Here is a 22,288-nt window from a genome sequence, read left to right as displayed (position 1 = left end):
TAGTTTGTCTCTGCTCATCCTGTCCTCAGATGGATCCTCACACACACTCTGCTTCTGTGGACTGGTACCTGCAGCTGAAGGACTGGGCTGTGTGCTTCTGCATGCAGTCTGCAGGATAATAACGGAGGTTTAATCCTGCAGACGAGTGAGGAGTCACAGCTGAGAGGACTCTGTGTCTCTGTCTCCTCTCTACACGCCGTCTTCAACTTATCTGCCTTTGTTTTTCCATTGCATTTATTTCCATTTTTATCTTTTACCTTACAGCAACAGTCTCTCCTGCCGGCAAAACTACTAACAAACAGTTGAACTCCTTGTTCTTCCCACCAGCTGTGTGTGTGTGTGTGTGTGTGTGTGTGTGTGTGTGCGCACATGTACTGTCTTTTTTTTTAGTCATTATATTCATGTAATTTGTGAATATTTGTCTATGTTATAAATTATTCCCAAAATGTCTAGCATGCTTTTGTGTCTATTTCTTTGTTTGGTTTGTGCATGTGTGTGTGTTTGTGTGTGTGTGTGTGTGTGTGTGTGTGTGTGTGTGTGTGTGTGTACTTGTACTCCAATCATAGTGAGGACCAGAATAAGTTCTTAACTAACTGAGTGAGGACATTTCAGGTGGACCTCACGTCTTCAAAGGCCCTAAAAATGTTTGAGAGTTTGGACTTGGTTTCAGTTTCAGTTTCAGTTTCAGGTTTAGGGGTCAGGGGCTACAAATTCATTACGTTAATGATGTGTCCTCACAAAGATAGAAGTACAGGGATGTGTGTTTGTGTGTTCTCGTCCGTCCTACATAGTGAGGACTATGGCTTCAACCAGCAAACTGAGGACATTTTTTCTTTAAAGGCCTGTTTGAGGGTCAAGACTTGATTTGAAGGTTCAGGTTATAATCAGGTTTAGGTTCAGGTGGTTAGGGTCACTCATTCAGGTGTGATGGTTTAGGTTAGGGGTCTAGGGATGAATCTGATGAATACAGAGTCCTCACAAAGATAGAAGGACAAAGAAGTGTGTGTTGTTTTTTTACATCTCTGCTCATTGTAATAGTATTCTCTCTCTCTCTCCCTCTCTCCCTCTCTCTCTCTCTCTCCCTCTCTCTCTCTCTCTCTCTCTCTCTCCCTCTCTCTCTCTCTCTCTCTCTCTCTCTCTCTCCCTCCCTCCCCCTCTCTCTCTCTCTCTCTCTCTGTCTCTCTCTCTCTCTGTTTCTGTCTTCTATCAAGCTAAAAGAGAACTCCGTCTCATCTCAGCTGGTTCCTTCTTGATGTTCTAACCGCAGTGATCTGGGAATAAAAAACAGACTTGGAGCATTGAGACATCAGTCACTTTCTGTCCTGTTATGAGACTCTTTTTAAAGAGCTCAATAACTTTAACAATAACTTCATTTACACAAAAACACACACAGGATGGAACCAAAGAGTTGAAGTTCATTTACAGCTTTTCACTGCTCGCCATAGTCATTTTAATACACAGAGCAACAATAAAGCTGTTGTCAGTCAGATTTATGTGTGATTAAGTCAAGTCTATGGTCTGGTAATGGTTAGTTAGGGTTAGGGTAAGGTTTAGGGTTAGAGTTAGGGTAGGGTTGGGTTAGGGTTAGATTTGGGTTAAAACGCAGCACTCTTGGAGAGTGCTACGGGGGGCACGGGCGCAGGGGATCAGGCAGATAAAAATCTTTTTGTTTCCTTAGTATATAGATTTGCTTTAATAAAAGCTGATTAAAAAAAATTTTGTCTGCCATAAAATGGTTTAAAATAATCGTTTTAAAAGCTGGAGGCTGGAGGGTAGGGTAGGGTAGGGTTAGGGTTAGGGTAGGGTAGGGTAGGGTTAGGGTTAGGGTAGGGTTAGGGTAGGGTAGGGTAGGGTAGGGTAGGGTTAGGGTAGGGTTAGGGTAGGGTTAGGGTAGGGTAGGGTAGGGTAGGGTTAGAGTAGGGTAGGGTTAGGGTAGGGCTAGGGTAGGGTAGGGTTAGGGTAGGGTAGGGTAGGGTAGGGTTAGGGTAGGGTAGGGTTAGGGTAGGGTAGGGTTAGGGTAGGGTTAGGGTTAGGGTTAGGGTAGGGTTAGGGTTAGGGTTAGGGTTACCCTTAAAATGAAAAATAATCAATGCATACACCCTAAGATTCAGATCAGCTCCAAAATATATTGGGTTCTTTCTTGTTCATGAAAATCAGGCCTGTAGTTTGTCCGTCATGCTGCTAACAAACAAACAAAGTGAACCTGAAACAACCTCCCTGGTGGAGCTAATAATACTGTAGCTGTAATGTGCAAATATTGTATGAATATTTGAACAGTGTTGACCGTAGCGTTATAAATACTGCTGGAGTGATGTTTCTGTGCTGTGAACAGTTTATTGACGCTGACAGAAGGCTCCTGGCCTCTCTTGTTCCCCTCCAGAACTTCTTCTCACTGTTCTCATTTACATGTTAGAACATGGGTCTCAAACACTTTTTTTGGTAATTTTGTGTCTTTTTTTAATAATTTTGTGTCTTTTTTTTTTTAATAATTTTGTGTCTTTTTAAAATCATTTTATGTCTTTTTTTAGTAATTTTGCGTCTTTTTTGGGTAATTTTGCGTCTTTTTTGGGTAATTTTGTGTCTTTCTTGGGTCATTTTGTGTCTTTCTTGGGTCATTTGCGTCTTTATTGGGTCATTTTGTGTCTTTTTTGGGTCATTTTGTTTCTTTTTGGGTAATTTTGTGTCTTTTTAAATAATTGTGTGTCTTTTTTGGTAATTTTGTGTCTTTTTTGGTCATTTTGTGTCTTTTTTTAGTAATTTTGTGTTTTTTCCCTGGTGGAGCTAATAATACTGTAGCTGTAACGTGCAAATTGTATGAATATTTGAACAGTGTTGACCGTAGCATCATAAATACTGCTGGAGTGATGTTTCTGTGCTGTGAACAGTTTATTGAGGCTGACAGAAGGCTCCTGGCCTCTCTTGTTCCCCTCCAGAACTTCTTCTGACGTTCTCATTTACATGTTGGAGCGTTCAGAGCTGCTAGCTCGTTAGCATGTAGCGGCTGCCTGCCATCTGTCTGATTTGCATGCTGGGTGTGCACATACTTCATGCGGTTTTATGAAAGCACACAAAGTTGCTTTCACACTTCAGTATTTATGCATGCTTTGCTGATTCTGGAAGTGGTTTGAATATCTGGATCTTCACAGCATTGAGAGCCTTTTTCTGTTGTTACTGACGGCAAAATCTATTGTTGCTGATCAATCTGCTGTTGACATGAAAGGAGACGTATTTACTACTTTAACTCTATGAATCCTTTCCATCCTGCCTGTATTCACCACTAAAAACATGTTTAAATGCCATGTTGGTATATTTTTTCACCTATATGACCTGATAATAATAATAATAATTTATTTTTTTATTCTGACTTACTGGATCAACATTTAGAACCAAAAAGAAACAAAGAAAAACCAACATAAATGTGATCTTGTGATTGTGTGTGATCCTGTCATCAACTCTGGTTTTTATTCTAGTGGGACTCCATTTGATTTGGCTCTGGTGTGTTTAGTCCAACGATTTTGGTCATTTTGTGTCTTTTTGTATCTTTTTGTGTCTATATTGTGTCTTTTTGTGTCTTTTTGTATCTTTTTGTGTCTATATTGTGTCTTTTTTGGTCATTTTGTGTCTTTTTGTGTCTTTTTTGTGGGGGGTTTTTGTCATTTTGTCTCCTCATTTCTTTCTTTTTTAGTCATTTTGTGTCTTTTTCTAGTCATTTTGTGTCCTTTTTGTGTCTTTTTTTCCGTGTTTTATTTTATTTTTATTTTTTCTGCACATTTTGCATATAATTTGCACTGCACATTCTTCACTTCATTTGCACTAAATTGTATATAGTATATTGTTAAATGTCTTTTTCTATTGGATTGTTTATTTTTTATCTTTATCTAAAAAGGGAAATAATTTTGTATGCAATATTTGTGGTCGGCTGTTACAAAGAAATTTCAACGCTGTGGGATTAATAAAGTCTAATCTAATCTAATCAAATCTAATTTAATCTAACCTTTTTTTGGTCATTTTGTGTCTTTTTTTGTCCTTTAGTCCAACATAAAATGTGATTTTGAATCTTTTTTTTAACTTTCAAAACACTATCATGCTCAATAAAGAATCAATAAAGAATCAATAAAGAACATTTTTGTATTTTTTTTTGTCTCTTTCGCTTGCTAGAAGAAAGAAAAGAGTACAAAATCCACTGTTCAGGTATGTTTTTACTTTATAGTTTATTACAGGAGTACATTTAACAATCACGGTAACAAAAAACGAAAGGAAGAAAGTAGAACAAGACATTCATATTTAAACTAAATGAACATTTTTTTCCTGTAAAAAGAAATACAAATATTATGTACAGAACGACATGAGACAGGTTCAGAGAAATCCAACAGGTGAGAGGAAGGGGAAGTGTAGTCGCATGGCACTTAAAAAATAGACATACCTCGCAAGTGCTTTCTGTTTTCCATAATTAATATCAAATAAAATGCAGTGATAATAAGTCTGAATAACAAAAACAAAAAAAATAATAATTATTACAGTAATCAAATCAACAATATTAACATTTTAAACACTGTTTACAATATAACTGAAATACATAACATTCTAAATACATCCAATATTTACCAAAGACCTTCTCATTTAGGCTAAAAACTCTAAATCTGTAATAGAATAAAAAATAGCATTTCAAATATCTTATAACAACAATATTAATCGTACAATAACATTAATATTAGGTTATTAGTAGACGTAAATAGCTGATTTTCCCCATGGCTTGCTAAAGAAAAGGAATATTGTACAAATTCATATACACTATAATAATAATCTATTAATGCTCTTTTTGCTTTTTCACAAAATGCAAATATTTTAATCAGCTATATATATACACACACACACGTATATATATATGTATATATATAGTGACGGGGAAAGAAATCTCACTCGATACAAACTATTGCAATCTAGAACTCTCAATTTAGAAAATGTACACAAGAAAAGCAGCAAAAAAATCTATTTTTTATATTTTTTATATCATGAAGAAATCAGTGGTGTGGTTGGTAGAAAGGGTGAACAATGTCTAGCGAAGGCAGAATCCATCTGGAATGCTATTGGACGACAGGACGGTCCAATAGGAAAAGCCCTCTGAGACCCTGAAACCTCATTGGACCTTTTTCTCTCTCGAGCTTCCGTTCGGAAAACTCGGAACGCCGCACGGGGACTCTAGAAAGTCCAAGAGTTCGGATAAAGAAGTCCCGGAGTCCCTTGGGTGGAAGCTTTTTCCATATATGGGCAAAAGGAAACAAAGCCTCCAATCAATCAATCATGGAAGACACAAAGCTCCGAGAGTTCTGATTGTGCAATCACCTCAAACAATAAAATCTCTTATAGCCTCTAAAGTTGCTTAAACCATGGAATTTATTTTGTTATTTTGCATTCTTAGCGTTGATTCGAGGAGCAGCAAGACGAAATGTCACCTTCTTCTCCGCACAACTCAAAAATGGCTGCCCCAAGGAGAGAAAAAAAAAAAAAAGACACAAATAAACAAACAGAATGACAAAGCAAAACACTCAAGCAGCATGTATGTAGGTCTTCTCCACCTCCGCCATCTTTCCTCCTCCTCCTTTTTCCAGCTCCGGGAAGTCTTCACCAGAGTGAGTTCTTAATCTTTATCTTCGTTGCGGGATTATAAAGTCACCGTCCGAGAGAGTATACAATCTCAATGCAACTTAAAAGTGTAGTTTATGTATCAAAGCACAGGTTCAGAGAGTTTACAAAGCAGACCTGGACCCCATTACTTATTGATTCAGTTACTTTTATCCAATTTGCACCAACAGAAGTCCCAAAAAGTTTCATTTAACGACAGCAAAAGTTATTTATTTATGCTTATTTAAATGCACCAACAAAATTGTTCCTTGGGGGGGGGGTAAGTAATACCTCAAGTGGGAGCAAGCATGATTGGAAACTAGAGGTAGACCGATTTGCGTTTTTTACTTGTATCGGCATCGGCCGATAGGTGCGTGCGTTCGCCGATCAATTAGAGCAAATCAGACCGTCTGCAGTGGCTCCCGGTGGCTGTTTTCCCTACATTTTTATTTTCATACATCATTGGCGTCGGCCCATTGGAATTTGAATTCAATTGTAAAAATATTTCTCTCCTGGCCTGCCCTGCTTATCCTGCTGCCCCCGCGACCCGGCCCCGGATAAGCGGACGAGAATGGATGGATTAAAAAGTAAATTAAAATGTGCACCAGAGCTTTTGTAAAACATATGAAAGTCTACAGCCCGGCACCTTAACCTCTAAATTTTGTCAACTTCAAGTCTAGTTTTGAGTTTTTCTAGCTCGGCGAGGTCATGATTCCAAATCTCCTGAGATATATTTCTTACGAAATCATATTAATAAATGCTCATTATGACCTATTAGTAATGTTGGTAGGCTAATTTCGGCGTTTCAGCAAGTGAGACCCGCCTCATTCTGGGTGTTGTCCGGGTATTGCCCGGTAGTGGAAGCAGCCCTATTGTTTGCTATCCAACTTGTTTGTTTCGTTCTTTTGTTTAAATTGACACTTGTGTAACATTTGTGATCATTGTGTCTTTTTTATCATGTAAATGGAGGGAGAAAAGGCAATATCGGCTTCAAGAATCGGCCCAAAAAAATCGGCAGCAAATAATCAGTATCAGCATCGGCCTTAAAAAACCCGTATCGGTCGACCACCATTGGAAACCCCTGATATCTGTTGGTTTAGTCTCAACTCAAGGCAAAGTAATTGACGGACTTTCAACAAGTAATCGGTTCCAGCTCTGAAACTACAACAGTGAGTAAGTGACATTATTTATGTGCAGTCAGTCAGAGTTAAATATCAAAAAGCAAAAAAAGGCTTACTCGCTAATCACCGCAATGTCTACTCTGCACCTGAGTTCACACATCACCAAGATTACTGGGACATGTACTGTATATATACTATATGGGCAACATTTGGAGTCAATGGAAATGGGCAATAAGTACTTTAATGGAAGGTTTTTACTCGAGACAAAGAAAATAAAACAATTGTTTTTTTTATGTCCTTTTTTATAGTTAACTTAGCCATGTTGAAGCTTATTTTACTGTTTGTTGCATGAATGGAATATGCATTAATAGAAGTTTAGAGGCAGCTTTGTGAAGAAGAAAAAAAACAGCAGGAAACGAGGTCTTAAGAAAGTGAACAAATTGCCCATTTACATCCATTCAAAATGTCATGTGTTCCACCCATTGAAATATGCAGCCAGAATATATTTTCTTGCGTTTTCTGCGTCCCCCCATGTCTTAGCCCTTTCCTTCACTGCCTGAAATTGCAAATTTAGGCCGTTCAAACACTATTTACTGCATCATGATACAGTTGGCTCAGAGAAACGATGCAGAGCCAACCTGAAGCGCTCGGCAACACAGTGTACCTGCGCCGCAACCTGCCACATCCAATGTGCAATGATTCTTTTGACTGCATCTGTAAGCTAGTAAACAATATGAATCTTAATGGAAAACACAATGTCACCACTGATGTATGTCATCTTTTTCTAATCAGCGAGTTGAATCTGAAGACGCCTGGGTCAAAATCTAGAACTATCGGTCTACATATATGGATATATGCTTTACCCTGCTAGACAACTGAAATGGTTCACTGCATTTGATTAAGCGTAAGCAAAAAAATGCTAAAATATCATATTCTTTCATCCTATACCCTGTTTCATCCATCTCGCCTTCCTTCTGCAGCCCTCTTTACTTTCACTTTTCTAAATTTCAACACTTCATTTCACCAAAAGTACCACCATACTTCTCTTTCTCCCATTGTGCACTACTACCCACCTTCTCTTTCAAATTATATTACATAGCTTTTTTTTTTATACATACATTTTGTTTGTATATTTCTTTAAAAAAAAAATACACAGAATAGAGCATAATTAAGAACTTTTTGGCAGCTTCTTTCTTTCTCAGAGGAAAGTCCGGATCATCATGAGTTGTAACAAGAGACGAAGACTTCTGCTTTTTCTTCTTTTAGTCTGAAAAGAAACCTCCAACTTGGCAGAGCAAAGGTGGAGAAGAAAAAATAACTCTGAAATTCTTTCTTTTCCTTCCTTCCATCTTCTGGCTAAAGACTTCTTCTTCGATCACTCACCCCTCACCCCCTTTACTCCCCAACTCTCTTTCTTCAAACAGTCGCTCCCAGGAGCTCTTCCGTCTTGGCCATGATCTCGTTCTGGTTGGAGTCCAAGCCGTAGAACTTCACTTTCAGCCCGTCGACGGGGTGGACCACGGGTACCGTGACCACGCGCGGGAACTGCCGGGTGGCTAGCTCGAAGCGGCTGGTGCTAGCCAGCTCGATGGCCAGGATGCGGAGGAAGAGGGTGGCCAGCTGCTTGCCCAGGCAGGACCGGACGCCGCCGCCGAACGGCAGGTAGTGGAAGCGTCCCTCCTTGTCCTCGCCGCGCTCCTGGCTGAAGCGGTCGGGGTCGAAGGCGTCCACGTCCTTAAAGACGGCCGAGGTGTCGTGAGTGTCCCGGATGCTGTACATCACACTCCAGCCCTTTGGGATCTGAACTCCCTGTAGACACACACAAAAAAAGGATTGTTGTTTATTTTCTGTTATTTTTAACCCTTTGACTTTTTAACTTTTTCCTTGCAAAGGAATTTTTGTTATACGACTCGTGCAGATTATTTCTACCTACGTTGATGATGTTCCGCTTTATTGCCAAAGATAGACATTCTTGGACCAAGCCAAGACTTTTATGCTTTAACCCTTTGATGCACAACATGTATCTAAAGTGGCCCCACAGAGTTTTTATGTTCTATATCTTTGCAATAAATTATTTTCATCATTCAGTATTCCAGGTTTTCCTCAATTAGTTTGTTTTTGATCATGATGCATGCTAATTTTATGTTTTCCTTTATTAATTTTTTGAATAAAATCCCTTTTTGTGACACTACTCTTCTAATGCACAACGGGTCAAAATGACCCATATCCATTTTTTAGCTAAGTAGCTTGCTAAGCTAACTACTAAGCTAACTTCTTGGCTAACTTCTTGGCTACGTATCACACTCCAGCCCTTTGGGATCTGAACTCCCTGGAGACAAAAAAAAAAAAAGGATTGTGGTATATTTTCTGATACTTTTAATCATAAGTCCTCTGCTTTACTAAAAGGCCTCAGTATGACCTCCTGATCATGTAGCAGTGGGTTTAAACCAGAAATAAAGTACTGTAGGATCTGGGATTTCTCAGATATATGAGGCGTTTGGGGGCAGAATGTAAACAGTACAAGTTGTATCCTTTTAAGGTTAAAAGTAGAGCTAGCAGCGTGCACATTCAGGGAAAACGTGCTCCATGTTGGAGGTATGAGATGTTACAATTGTGGTTTACAGAATTGTTTAAAAACGCCCTGAAACAGACAGAAAAGAGAGAGAACTCAGGGCTTTATTGGAGTTCGGGACACCTTTTTTCAGCAGTTTTAAGATTGACAAAGTGATTCTCCCCGCTGTGTAATTTGAGGTCTGATAATAAAGAAAACTAAAAGGAACTTCAACATTCTCTTTGATTAATTCCACTAAACAGGACAATCAAGACTATAAGTTTATTTCTTTGGAGTCATCAATTCTGAAGAACTAACTTGCCTTTAGGTTGTATGGGAGATGTTGTAATTAGTAAAAACATCTTGTTCGACTTGCTGGCGAAGCACGGCTGACTGTTAGGCAATATTAGGCACATTTTTGCTTCTCTTGTGTTCTTACCAACTATGAATCCGGGAATGTCAGAATTGTCTTTAAATGTGCCCATAAAACGTTGTGTTTTGTGGTACTTTCCTCATTTGTTCAGACTTGCAAAGGTCCTTTATATTCTTTGTAAGTTCTTCAAAGATGTTGGAAGACTGTGTTCTACTGCCAAACCATTTATTTTAAATTAGCTTTTTTTGGTGAGACCTTGACTTTCTGGGTAGTTTTTCTGTTTTTACAGGAAAACGTTCTTTCTTCTTGACAGAAATTGCAGTTGAAACCTGGCTTTAGGTGATTAAAAGTATTTAAATTTTGCCTAGACGTGAAGACGAATGCACCGTTTGGAAAGACTTCTTTACCATCAATTCATATAGGACAAGACACAAATATCAATCATTAACCCTCCGGGTCGGAGCCAATTTTGGCCGTTTCTGAATACTTTTGATTTTGCCCTTCATGTGCCACATAAAAATGTTTACTATACCCATATTTGGTATCCATTTTTTCTTCACCTATATGATCTGACAATTATTTTCTCACTTTAACCTACTTTATCAACATATTGAGGCCAAAAATCATGAAATCCGAGTTGAAAAATGATACTATTTACTACAATAAAAACCACAAATACGCTCAATGAACTGTTTTGGAACTTGATACAAAAAAGTCCCATGAAAACATGTATATTTATAGTCTTTTTTTTCCTTGTTAGTTGCAACTCTTCAAAACAAACTATGTGCAAAATTACACAGAGAGCTCCACCAACGCTCAAATATTACTGTACTATCAAAATAAAACTATCATATCTTTGGTTTTACATGATCTAGGAATGTCAAACAAAAACTGGGAGAAAGTTTCAAGTCTGTACTTTGGAGAGAAGTTGATAGCAGCGCTCCATGTGACCTCGTTTTTTTTTTTGTTAACCCTTAATAGGACACATTACATACTGCCAGAATGTGTAAAAAAACATACAGACCCGGGGGAGGGGGGTTTTATTTTGAGAAAGAAGTTTATGAGATTTAAAGTGGTGAATCTGGGAGAAAAAAGTTGTTTTTTTCCCACTTTAAATCTCTTAAATCTGCAACTTTTTTTCTTGTAGATTTGCCACTTTAATCTAGTAAATATGCAACATTTTTTTTCTCGAAATATTAGTTTGATATCCACTGAAGTTACCAAATATAGTTCTTCGCCCCATAAAGGGTTAAACGTCACATGATCTGATCAGGACACCACCATCATAGACCCCGAAGGGTTAAGTGGCTACAGTTTTATTTTGTCTACTCACGTCCAGTTCAAAGGTCTGCATGGCGGTGCGGTAGGCCCCTGAGACCGGCGTGAAGAGTCTCAGCACCTCCTTGATGACACAGTCCAGGTACTTGAGGCTGACGATGGTGTCCAGCCTCAGCTCCCCCGGCATCAGGCAGCCGTTGTGGAGGAGGCCCCGGGCCCTCAGCTCCTCCCTGAGGCGCTCCAGCACCGTCGGGTGGCGGAGGAGCTGCATGATGAGCGAGGTGCTGGCGCTGGCCGTGGTGGCGAAGGAGGCGAAGATCAGCTCGATGGTCGACTCCTGAGGGAGGACAAGAAAGACACGTGGTCAAAAGACGAGTCATACGTTGGGAGCAGTTCTGGGTGATTCTCAGGTCTTTTTGTGTCTTTTTTCTTTGTCATTTTGTGTCTTTTTTTGTGTCTTTTTTGGTCATTTTGTGTCTGTTGTGTCTTTTTTAGTTATTTTGTGTCTTTTTTCTTTGTCATTTTGTGTCTTTTTTGTGAATTTTTTGTGATTTTTTTGGTCATTTTGTGTCTGTTGTTGCGTCTTTTTTAGTTATTTTGTGTCTTTTTTTTGGTCATTTTATGTCTCTTTTTTGTCATTTTGTCTTTTTTGGTAATTTGTGTCTTTTTTGTGAATTTTCTCGTCATTTTGTGTCTGTTGTTGTGTCTTTTTTAATTATTTTGTGTCTTTTTCTTTGTCATTTTGTCTCTTTTTTGGTCATTTGTGTCTTTTTTTGTGAATTTTTTGGTCATTTTGTGTCTGTTGTGTCTTTTTTAGTTATTTTGTGTCTTTTTTCTTTGTCATTTTGTGTCTTTTTTGTGAATTTTTTGTGATTTTTTTGGTCCTTTTGTGTCTGTTGTTGCGTCTTTTTTAGTTATTTTGTGTCTTTTTAAATTATTTTGTGTCTTTTTCTTTGTCATTTTGTCTCTTTTTTGGTCATTTGTGTCTTTTTTTGTGAATTTTTTGGTCATTTTGTGTCTGTTGTATCTTTTTTAGTTATTTTCTGTCTTTTTCTTTGTCATTTTGTTCATTTGTGTCTTTTTGTGTCTTCTTTGTGTCTTTTTTGTGTTTTTTTGTGTCTTTTTTGTGATTTTTTGGTCATTTTGTGTCTTTTGTTGTGTCTTTTTTAGTTATTTTGTGTTTTGATTTAGTCATTTTGTGTTTTTTTGTGTCTTTTTTTGGTCTGCTTTGTTTTCTACTCTGGATGTGATGAAGAAGCCATGCTTTGGCGCTTTTGGAGACTCCAGAGAGTTAAAACAAAGTTTGACTTTAAACAGCCTCTCAACAGTCTCCATTCCTGTCACAGTTACTCTTCACCAGCCGGTCAGAGTTTGGAAAAGCCGGAAAAGTGGCTGATATGGAAAGTAAAGCGTAACTTCAGCATGAGCACAAACTAAGACTGAGTGCAGAATTGTAAGAGGGCGTTTGAGTTGATTTGTCTTTACTTTGTGGCCACGCCAACTGGTGTCTGCCTCAGCTCCTGATGGGCTAAGTGCTTGTCAGTTGAATAAAGGGTCCGGAGAGTGGAAATATAGATGGTGGTGGTATTATGTGGGTGTTCAGTAGCCAAATGCACAACCAGAGCCACGATTACTCTTCCTGAGGTGGTAGCAATACAAAAAGCACTATTTACGACAGAAGAAAACTGACTTTTTTTCTCACCCAGCATGTTGTAGAGTTGTCCGTGCCCCCTTTTTTTTTTTTTTTTCCAATGTGAAATCTTTTTATGTCCATGCATATGAAGCCAAATCGTGAGTAAACTCAACCTGGGACCTCAACCTTGCTTTTTGGGCTCGACTCCACCACCCCACACCTCAAGCTTGCCGTTTGTTTTGTATCGACACGGGGGCCAAAAAAAAGCCATTACATAATAAAGGTATGTTGTTTTTAATTCCTGAAAAGTAGCGTACTTTTGGAAATATGAAGTTCATATCCAATAACAACATTTAGCGCGCCGTGCAGGGCCCATTATTAAGGTAGTGGAATAAATAACAGAGAGGCTGGGCAGCACGACTCTCATTATAAACCTCTCATCTGCCATCATGTGTGTCAAAGCGCCATACATGTGTGTGTGTGTTATATATGCATGCGTCAGAAAACGGCAGGAGAGTGCTAGGGGCCGGGCCTCTGCTACAGGGGCTCCCCAGTTCACTCTGAGTGTGTATTTATATACTGTATGTGTGTGTGAGTGTGTGCGTACAGGAGGCCTCTTTCAGACCCCTAGCAGGGGGAGTGTTGACTTATTTTTGGCCCTGGACTTAACCCAGAAACCACAGAGAGCGCCAGAGAGAGAGGCAGAAAGAGTTGAGTTTCCACAGAATTCCTCAGAATTACTTTAATAGGTAAATAGAGGGTGTGCCTTTCCATGTGTGTGTGTTATATGCTGGTACTGTCTGCCTCTGGGCTTCAGCTTAGCATCCCCGCAGTCATATTTTTGCATAAAGATGTGTATCATAAGTCACATTGCTTATGATGCCAAGATGATTTGTTGGAGAAATTATGATAATTGTTGATGTGTGTGTGTTCAGTCGGCCTTTGGCAGCACTTTGCTAGGTAAACAGTGAGTAAACTGGCAACTGTACTGTATGTGTTCACCCTCTGGAGTCTCCAAAAGACACATGATGACAAAGAAAAAGAGACGAAATAACTAAAAAAGACACAACAGCAGACACGAAATGACCAAAAAAATCACAGAAAAATCACAAAAAAGACAAAATGACAAAAAAAGACACAAAATGACCAAAAAAATCACGAAAAAGACACAAAAAAGACACAAAAAAGACACAAATGACCAAAAGAGACACAAAATGACAAAGAAAAAGACACAACAACAGACACAAAATGACCAAAAAAATAAAAAAAAAATCACAAAAAAGACACAAATTACCAAAAAAGACACGAAAAGACGTGAAAAGGATTTAAAAATGGACAAAATAGTCCTATAAGCCTCCATAGAGTTTAAGTGAAAAAATAATTGTCAGAGAAAATACCAAATACCAAACATGAATATAGTAATTATTATGTGGTATATAAAGGTCAAAGAGGCTCAGAGCCAAGAGGGTTAACGTTCCCACGTGTTACTGAGTGTCCGGCTTCTCTCCAGCGGATGTTTGCACACCTTTCCCCCCTCGCTCAGGTGATGTTTGGGCCTGTTACCTTCAGCTCCTGCATAGTGAGTTCAGTGCCGTTCTCTTTGGCGCTCTCCATCAGGACGTCCAGCGCGTCGCTGTAATCCTTCCCCTGGGAACACAGCGGCTTCTCCCTGATGGCCTTCTCGATGCTTTTCTGCAGGGTGTCTCGTGCACGGATACCCTGCAAGACAAATAAAGGAATGTTGACACGAGATAAGGAGGACCTTTGATTTAACCCTACGGAGACGTCAGTTTTTTAATATTTTTCATTCTGCCACTTTACTAATGTTTACCATGCCATGTTGGTATCATTATTTTCAGCACGACCTCACCTATATGACCTGATAACTATTCTTTTTTACTTAAATTTACTAGATCAACATTTTGAACCCAAAAGAAACACAAAAAAAACATAAAATCGGATATCTGAAATGTTTTTTGTTTTTTTTTACCTTCAAAACAATCCTCAATGCTCAATTAAGAATTTTTAATGTTGCAAATGTGAACACAGGTTGCAAATATAACATATAAGAGATAAAATTAGGATAATATCTAGTTCTATATTTTTATACTAAATATGTTTGACATTATCTCCGGTTTTACTTATTATCATCAAACAAAAAATGGCATGGAGTTTCAAGGGAAGTTGACGGCATTGCTTCGTTTTTAAGTTATGACACCAGGAGGAAATGATGCTCCACTGCTTTTGTGGACTCCAGAGAGTAAAACAAATTTATCTTGTGGCACTCAGACATTTTCAAATCAGTTCATGTTCCTCTTGTGATGCAATACTCAAAATAAAGCTTGAGCTATAGACAGTGATGTAAAATAATTGGCTGAAAACACAAGTAAGGTGCTTGTTATGTGCCATAAGTAGGTAAAACACAATCTATAACTTAAAGGGAATGGTTTCATCTTTAGCACACAAGCAAAGAGAAATCTCCAGAACAGATATATGTATTTATGAGTGCCCAAGATTCTGGTTTCCTGTGGTCTGTTTGCAATCCAAGTGGTATTGACCAATCATGTTTTATTTGGCTTTGGTTGCATGCTTGGCAAAAGAGGTGCAACACATTGGCCAAAATGCAGTTCTGGAACCTACTGGCTATTGTCTGATGACGATTTAAGCTTTTCATTAGCTTGATTAAAATGTATCTGCACTCATTTGAGAAAAAAAGAGCAGATTAGACTGTAAGCGATGACTGGCCCCTGAGAGAGGAAGCCTTGCCCAGAATATCTCTTATGCAGATATCCACTGGAAGCCCAGAAATAATGGCCCTTGACCCCAGAGTCTTAATCGTCAGGCATGCAGCCGATGCAGCTAAAAAGGGGTAAAAGATGTCGATGCATACCTTCCTGTAGCCGCTGAATGGCAGGTCTATAGGCAGGCTGAACAGGTTGTCGACAAAGTCCTGGAAGGTTGAGAAGAGATGCCTCATCTCCTCTTCTGACACCCTGAAGCCCAGCAGCACCCTCACCGCCATGGTGAACGACAACCTCTGGCTCTCCCTGTGGAAAGACAAACCAAAACACATCCAGTGATTCATCCTTCCCTACTTTACATTTGGATCCCTTCTTCATAAACCTTCTTGCACAAGAATTCCCAGCAACCTGAACTTTTTCCTTGCAAAGGAGCTTTTGTTATACGACTCGTACATGCAGATTATTTCTACCTACGCTGATGATGTTTCGCTTTATTGCCAAAGATAGACATTCTTGGACCAAGCCAAGACTTTTATGCTTTAACCCTTTGATGCCCAACATGGTCTAAAGTTACCCAGTGACAGAGTTTTTATCTTCTATATCTTTGCAATAAATTATTTTCATCATTCAGTATTCCAGGTTTTCCTCAATTCATTTGTTTTTGATCATCATACATCCTAATTGTATGTTTTCCTTTATTCATTTTTGAATAAAATCCCTTTTTGTGTCACTACTCTTCTATTGCACAACATGGGTCAAAAATGACCCATATCCATTGTTTTAGCTTAGTAGCTTGCTAAACTAACTACTTAGCTAACTTCTTGGCTACGTATTTAGCCAAGTAGCTTGCTAAGCTAACTACTTAGCTAACTTCTTGGCTACATATTTAGCCAAGTAGGTTGCTAAGCTAACTACTTAGCTAACTTCTTGGCTACGTATTTAGCCAAGTAGCTTGCTAAGCTAACTACTTAGCTAACTTCTTGTCTAAGTATGTTGTGTGTCAAAGGGTTAAGCAGTTCTTGAAGGAAAACTGCAATGTCTTTCATTTTTATTAGTATATTTCTGCAGTGATTGATGTTTCTATGATGGGCTTTTGATCTTACTTCCCATAATAGTGTTTCTACTTGTCAATGATCTCGCCGTCAATGATTCAACTCAGTATGCAAATTTTCCCATAGGTTGTGTTTCTGCTTGTAGCAGTGAGCCAAACCCCCAATCAATTTGAATTTTAGTCATTTTGTGTCTTTCTTTTAGTTATAAGACAGCGGTGATCCTAACCCCCAATTTCTGATTGGATATTTCTATTTTTTTGTGGATGTGTTTGTCCACCATACCTGTAGACGTTGATGGGCTCGGGGTTGGAGCTCCACACTCTGAGGCTCTCCTGGATGACCTGCTGGATCTTGGGGAGGTAGGACTCCAAGGCCTCGTGGCTGAACACTTTGGCAAACACCTGGGGAGACAAATGGCATAATAGTGTCATCAAAAATGTGCACGTACCATCTGTTCATGACACATTCTGTACAGGAGATAAAGATCAACAAGAATTTTTCATTAAAAGCTCATAAATCGTAAGACTTGGCACACAGACAGAACGAGACATTAGTTTGAACTAATACAAGTCCAAGACAAGACAAGGCAAAAGCTCTGATTCAGACTGAATACAGTAATCCTTCCATGGTACAGTATCAGGGAGTACAGAACCAACACAGGCAGAAGGTCTATATATATGACCTGATAATAATTGATTTTTTATTTTGACTTGCTGGATCAACATTTAGAACCAAAAAGAAACAAAGAAAAACCAGCATAAATGTGATCTTGTGATTGTGTGTGATCCTGTCATCAACTCTGGTTTTTATTCTAGTGGGACTCCATTTGATTTGGCTCTTGTGTGTTTAGCGTTAACAATTTTGGTCATTCTGTGTATTTTTTTGTCATTTTGTCTTTTTGGCCATTTTGTGTGTTATTTTGGTCATTTTGCGTCTTTTTTTAGTCATTTTGTGTTTTTGTGTCTTTTTTAGTCAATTTGTGTCTTTTTTAGTCCTTTAGTCCAACATAAAATGTGATTTTGAATCTTTTTTTTAACTTTCAAAACATTATCATGCTCAATAAAGAAATGTTGTAAATGTTGCAAATGTGAACAAAGGTGTCAAATCTAACATATAAGAGGGTTCCATCCAGTTATATCATTTTATACTAAACATATTATAATATATTTGAGACTGGAATGTCTTTAGAAACCCTGTGGTGAACCCTGAGTGATAAATCCTGACTGACGAGTATATTCTGCTGTAATATTTACATTTATGAACACTTTCACCACCCCAACGCGTTTCATCCCAGCTTCAACATTTTCATTGCAACACATAGTGTATTTTGGTAAGTGATATGTATTGTTTTTTAGCCAAGCTAGCGGTGAACATTGGTCTGTTGGTAGGTGTGTGTTACTACCACAGTGGTCCAGACTGAAATATCTCAGATTCTATCAGATGGATTGTCAGATGTTTGGCTCAGATATCCACTGTGGCTGGAGGATAAACCCTACTGACTCTGGTTAACCCCGGAGTTTTATCTCACGTCACTATCAGGTTCATATTGGGGGTTTAGTGAAATTTCTTGACAAGTATTGAATGGATTGTCATGATATTTGGTTCAGATATCCAGACTTTCTAAATGATTTGTGGGGGTTTTTGGACATTTTTTGTCTTTTTTGGTCATTTTGTGTCTATTTTTAGTCACTTTGTGTCTTTTTTAGTCATTTTGTGTCTTTTCTTGGTCATTTTGTGTCTTTTGGTGTGTTTTTTTTGTTATTTTTTGAATGGATTTTCAGGTTTCTATATACATTCTCGGACTTTTAATATATATATTCTCAGGTTCGGTTGAACATTCTCAGGTTTTGAATCCATATATATAATGTATATACAATATGGACTATTGTTCGTTCATTCTGAGGGCGACGGAGGAATGATGTTTGGAGGAATGATGAGAACGAGAGAGAGAGAGAGAGGGAAGAAGGCAACCGTCTCTTTGTTTCTTTTTGGTTCCAAATGTTGATCCAGTAAGTCAGAATAAAAAATCAATTATTATTATCAGGTCATATAGGTGAAAAAATATACCAACATGGTATTTAAACATGTTTTAAGTCGTGAATACAGGCAGGATGGAAGGAGTCAGACATGGAGGAAATAGAACAAAACTCCAGAGAGTTAAAGTGTGTAACTCAGAGCTAAAAGCTGGTCTGTTGGTGTTCATCAGTGAAAAGTTGCCGTTGGGCCCCGAGCAGTAGCGATAATAACCATTTAGACCAAACTGAGACTGTCTGAGGAGAAGCTCAGAAGGTTAAAGGTACACCAATGTTATTTATCCAAATAAAGCTAAGTGTTAGCGACTGATTCATATTCATATAAAAGCCTGATTCTAGTCTCTCTCCTCCAGTGTTCTCCTCTCTAAATCACTCCCCGAGACTGTTTTAGGGGCCGTTTCGGAGGTTAAATCAGAAGGAATGTTATTTGTCCAAACAACACTGACGACTGGTGACTGATTCATACTAAGAAATACTACGAGCAGCCAGGAAAGACTTAACTCTCCTCCTCCTCCTCCTCCTGCTCTCCTGCTCCTTCTGCCTGTCATCTAGTTCTGCTGACTGCAGGGGAAAACCTCCACAATGTATAAGTCTCTGTAAGGAGATGAATAAGGAACACACCATGGAAAGTCTTGTCTAGGTAGAAGTCAAGAAAGAGACGGAGGAGATTAATGGATAGAAAATGTTGACAGGAGAGAGAACGGAGGGGAATATTGGGACGTTTGGACAATGATCGACTGTACAAAGTCTCAAACGAGTTAAAGCCTCCGAAACATGGTCGTAGTAGGCAGGAACCATCAACTGTTGGAGATTTGTTGAGTATGTGTCACTCGATGATGGGTGATATATGAAAAGTCTCTGCCTGGACCCAGACTTTAGAGTCCGTCCAACCCAGTGAGTTGACCAATTGGTCTGGCGTCATGACATGAAACAGCAGTTTCTCATTTAAAGAACCAATTGATCCAATGAGCGCCAGTGGTGGACTAACTGTGAGACAAACAGCGCCACTGGCAGGACTGATGGTGCTGTCAAGCTGCTGCCAAGAGTTGTGAAGCTGTTTACATAGATGGCATATCTTCCCACATTGTGGTTTTATTCTCCTTTACCCTGTTCCGTTCTTACAACTGCAGCAAAACCAGCATGTTGGCACGGCAACACACCAGTGTCAAGAATGACGCCATGTCCAGGCGGACATGTTGGTCTCTAGCGAGAATAAATCAAACCCTGCTTCTGGAAACTGGTTAAAGTTGAGCTAATGTCAGACTGGAGAGGGAAACCAAATGTAACAAGTTCTGACAGAAGATATTACAGTTCATCCCGGGAGAAAATAATGTGAGAGTTCATGGGAATCCACTTAATACTTGATGTGATATGAAACTTAAAAACCCCAAACATCAACCTCATGGTTGCATCATGTAAAAGACAGAAGATCCCCAGAGTCAGAAGGATTGAGCCTCTAGAAAGTCTGGATATCTGAACCAAATATCATGGCTATCCATTCAATATGTGTCAAGAAATGTCACTAAAACCCCCCAACATGAACCTCATAGTGACACAAGATAAAACTCAGGGGTTAACCAGAGTCAGTAGGATTTATCCTCAAGGCACAGTGGATATCTGTGCCAAATATCATGACAATCCATTCAATACTCGTCCAGAAATATCACTAAAACCCAACAACATGAACCTTATGGTGACACAAGATAAAACTCAGGTGTTACCCAAGTTTAGCAGTATAAATCATCCAGAAAGTCTGGATATCTGAACCAAATATCATGACCATCCATTCCCTAAAATCCCCAAACATGAACCTCATGGTTGCATTATGTAAAACGAAGACGATCCCCAAAGTCGGAAGGATTAATCCTCTAGAAAGTCTGGATATCTGAACCAAATATCATGGCTATCCATTCAATATGTGTCAAGAAATGTCACTAAAACCCAACAACATGAACCTTATAGTGACACAAGATAAAAATCAGGGGTTAAAAAAGTTTAGTAGGATAAATCCTCTAGAATGTCTGGATATCTGAACCAAATATCATGGCAATCCATTAACAAAATAATTAAAATGACACAACAAAAGACACAAAATGACCAAAAAAAGACACAAAATTACAAAAAAAAGACACACAATGACAAGAAAAAGACACAAAATTACTACAAAAGACACAAAATAACTAAAAAAGCACAAAATGACCAAAAAAGACACAAATAATTTAGAAAGTCTGGATATCTGCACCAAATATCATGGCAATCCATTCAATACTTGTCAAGAAATTTCACTAAAACCCCCCAACATGAACCTCATATATATCTATATCTATATATCTATAAATATACATATATATATATATATATATATATATATATGTATATATATATATATATATATATATATGTATATATATAGATATAGATATATATAGTGTGTGTTAGTGCAGATCCCAGGTTGCTCTGAGACGTTGTCAGCCCTACATTTCCTCAGAGGAGTCGCTGGTCTCAGCTCAGTTTACATGACCTGCTGCCCACGCGACCCGACCGCAGGGAACCCACCAGGATCTGACCTGAGAACAGTGGGAGGAAACAAGCGGAGCTGCTGTTGTTTGTTTAGCGTTCCTTCAGATAGTTGCTGTCAGCGTGAGATTGATTCGTCCCTGCTGCTCCATGCTCTGAGCAGGTCAGCTGGACCAGGACTCTCAGTTTTACTGGGACCACTAATTGGATTTGGATGAAACTGGGAGGAATGATGCATCTGTAAACTGTCATCCAGAGTTTCCAAACGACACCGATAGTCCCGCAGGGCTTGCTGCGGCTGCACACTGCAGGATTTAGTTGCGTCTAACGGTGCGGTTACAGATTGTAACCAACTGAATACCTCCGCCCCTCCCGCTCCAAGAGGGGGGGGAGGACTACGGTGGCCTCGGAAACATGCAAAGGGGAAGCACTGCAAAAAAGGTCTAAAACCAGATAAAAACAGTAAATCTGAGGGAAATGATCTTGCTGCATGGACAGATAATTTACCTTGACAAGATTTCTTACATTCAGATTATTAAATCTAGAAATAAGCATGTTGAACACTTAAAATAAGAAATTAACTCTTAAAACCAGATGAATTAAAGCTGCCAGCAGTGATGAACTGGCCCGAGCAGAGTGACCTGATGATTATTTGGTTCTTACCAAGATAAAAAAAAAAAATGTGTGTCTATTTTTGGTGATTTTACATCTTTTTGTGTCTTTTTTGATCATTTTGTATCTTTTTTTGGTCATTTTGTGTCTTTTTACATCTTCTTTTGGTCACAAAATGACCAAAAAAGACGAAAAAAAATGTACAAAAGAGATAAATTGGAAGTTATTTCGGGAAATAGTGTTTTTGAGTCCTGTTGTCTGAAAATATGTCCAGAATTTGTGTGTTTTAGGCCTAATCTTGTCCTTTTTACCGAACGTTAACCATTTTTCAGTGTTTAAAACAATGTGATCTTTATTCACTTTGTTTTTTTCATTTTATGCTACTTTATATTTTCGCACAAAATTACTAAAAAAAGACACAAAATGAGCAAAAAAGACACAACATTATTAAAAAAAGACACAAAATTACCAAAAAAAGTAATTAAAGGGACCTTCCACACACAACATGGTAAAGTGCCATTCATATAAAACTCACATTAAACTTTCATATCAAGGTGAGGGCCACAAAATATCGTCACGGGGGCCACAATTGGCCCGCGGGCCGCCAGTTTGAGACCCATGTTATACATAACATAATAAGTTACAGGAGGCTTTTGCATCATAAGTAATTTTCAGTGTATTTTTGCAGATTCTGCTTGAACTCAGGAGCCTTAAAGGGCTAATTTGTTGGTTCCTCAGTGAATCATTGAGTCGAT

General features: G+C 38.6%; 1 protein-coding gene across 1 annotated transcript in view; it reads right to left on the bottom strand.

Annotated features, from left to right (window-relative positions):
- Positions 1 to 4,194: 4,194 nt before the first annotated feature.
- Positions 4,195 to 22,288, bottom strand: part of LOC131990114 (cytochrome P450 26B1) — a 73,928-nt gene continuing 55,834 nt past the window's right edge. The window contains exons 4-8 of the mRNA XM_059355516.1: positions 16,654 to 16,772; positions 15,469 to 15,625; positions 14,142 to 14,297; positions 11,001 to 11,282; positions 4,195 to 8,552 (exon numbers count right to left, since the gene is read on the bottom strand). Coding sequence (XP_059211499.1) covers positions 8,160 to 8,552; positions 11,001 to 11,282; positions 14,142 to 14,297; positions 15,469 to 15,625; positions 16,654 to 16,772 — 1,107 coding nt within the window. The 3' untranslated portion in view covers positions 4,195 to 8,159. The remainder of the gene's footprint in view (positions 8,553 to 11,000; positions 11,283 to 14,141; positions 14,298 to 15,468; positions 15,626 to 16,653; positions 16,773 to 22,288) is intronic.

Source organism: Centropristis striata, chromosome 17 (assembly GCF_030273125.1).
Source record: "Centropristis striata isolate RG_2023a ecotype Rhode Island chromosome 17, C.striata_1.0, whole genome shotgun sequence".
NCBI classification, from domain to species: Eukaryota; Metazoa; Chordata; class Actinopteri; order Perciformes; family Serranidae; genus Centropristis; species Centropristis striata.
The sequence above is the reverse complement of the archived record's forward strand: the minus strand, read 5'-3'. Positions and strand labels throughout refer to the sequence as shown.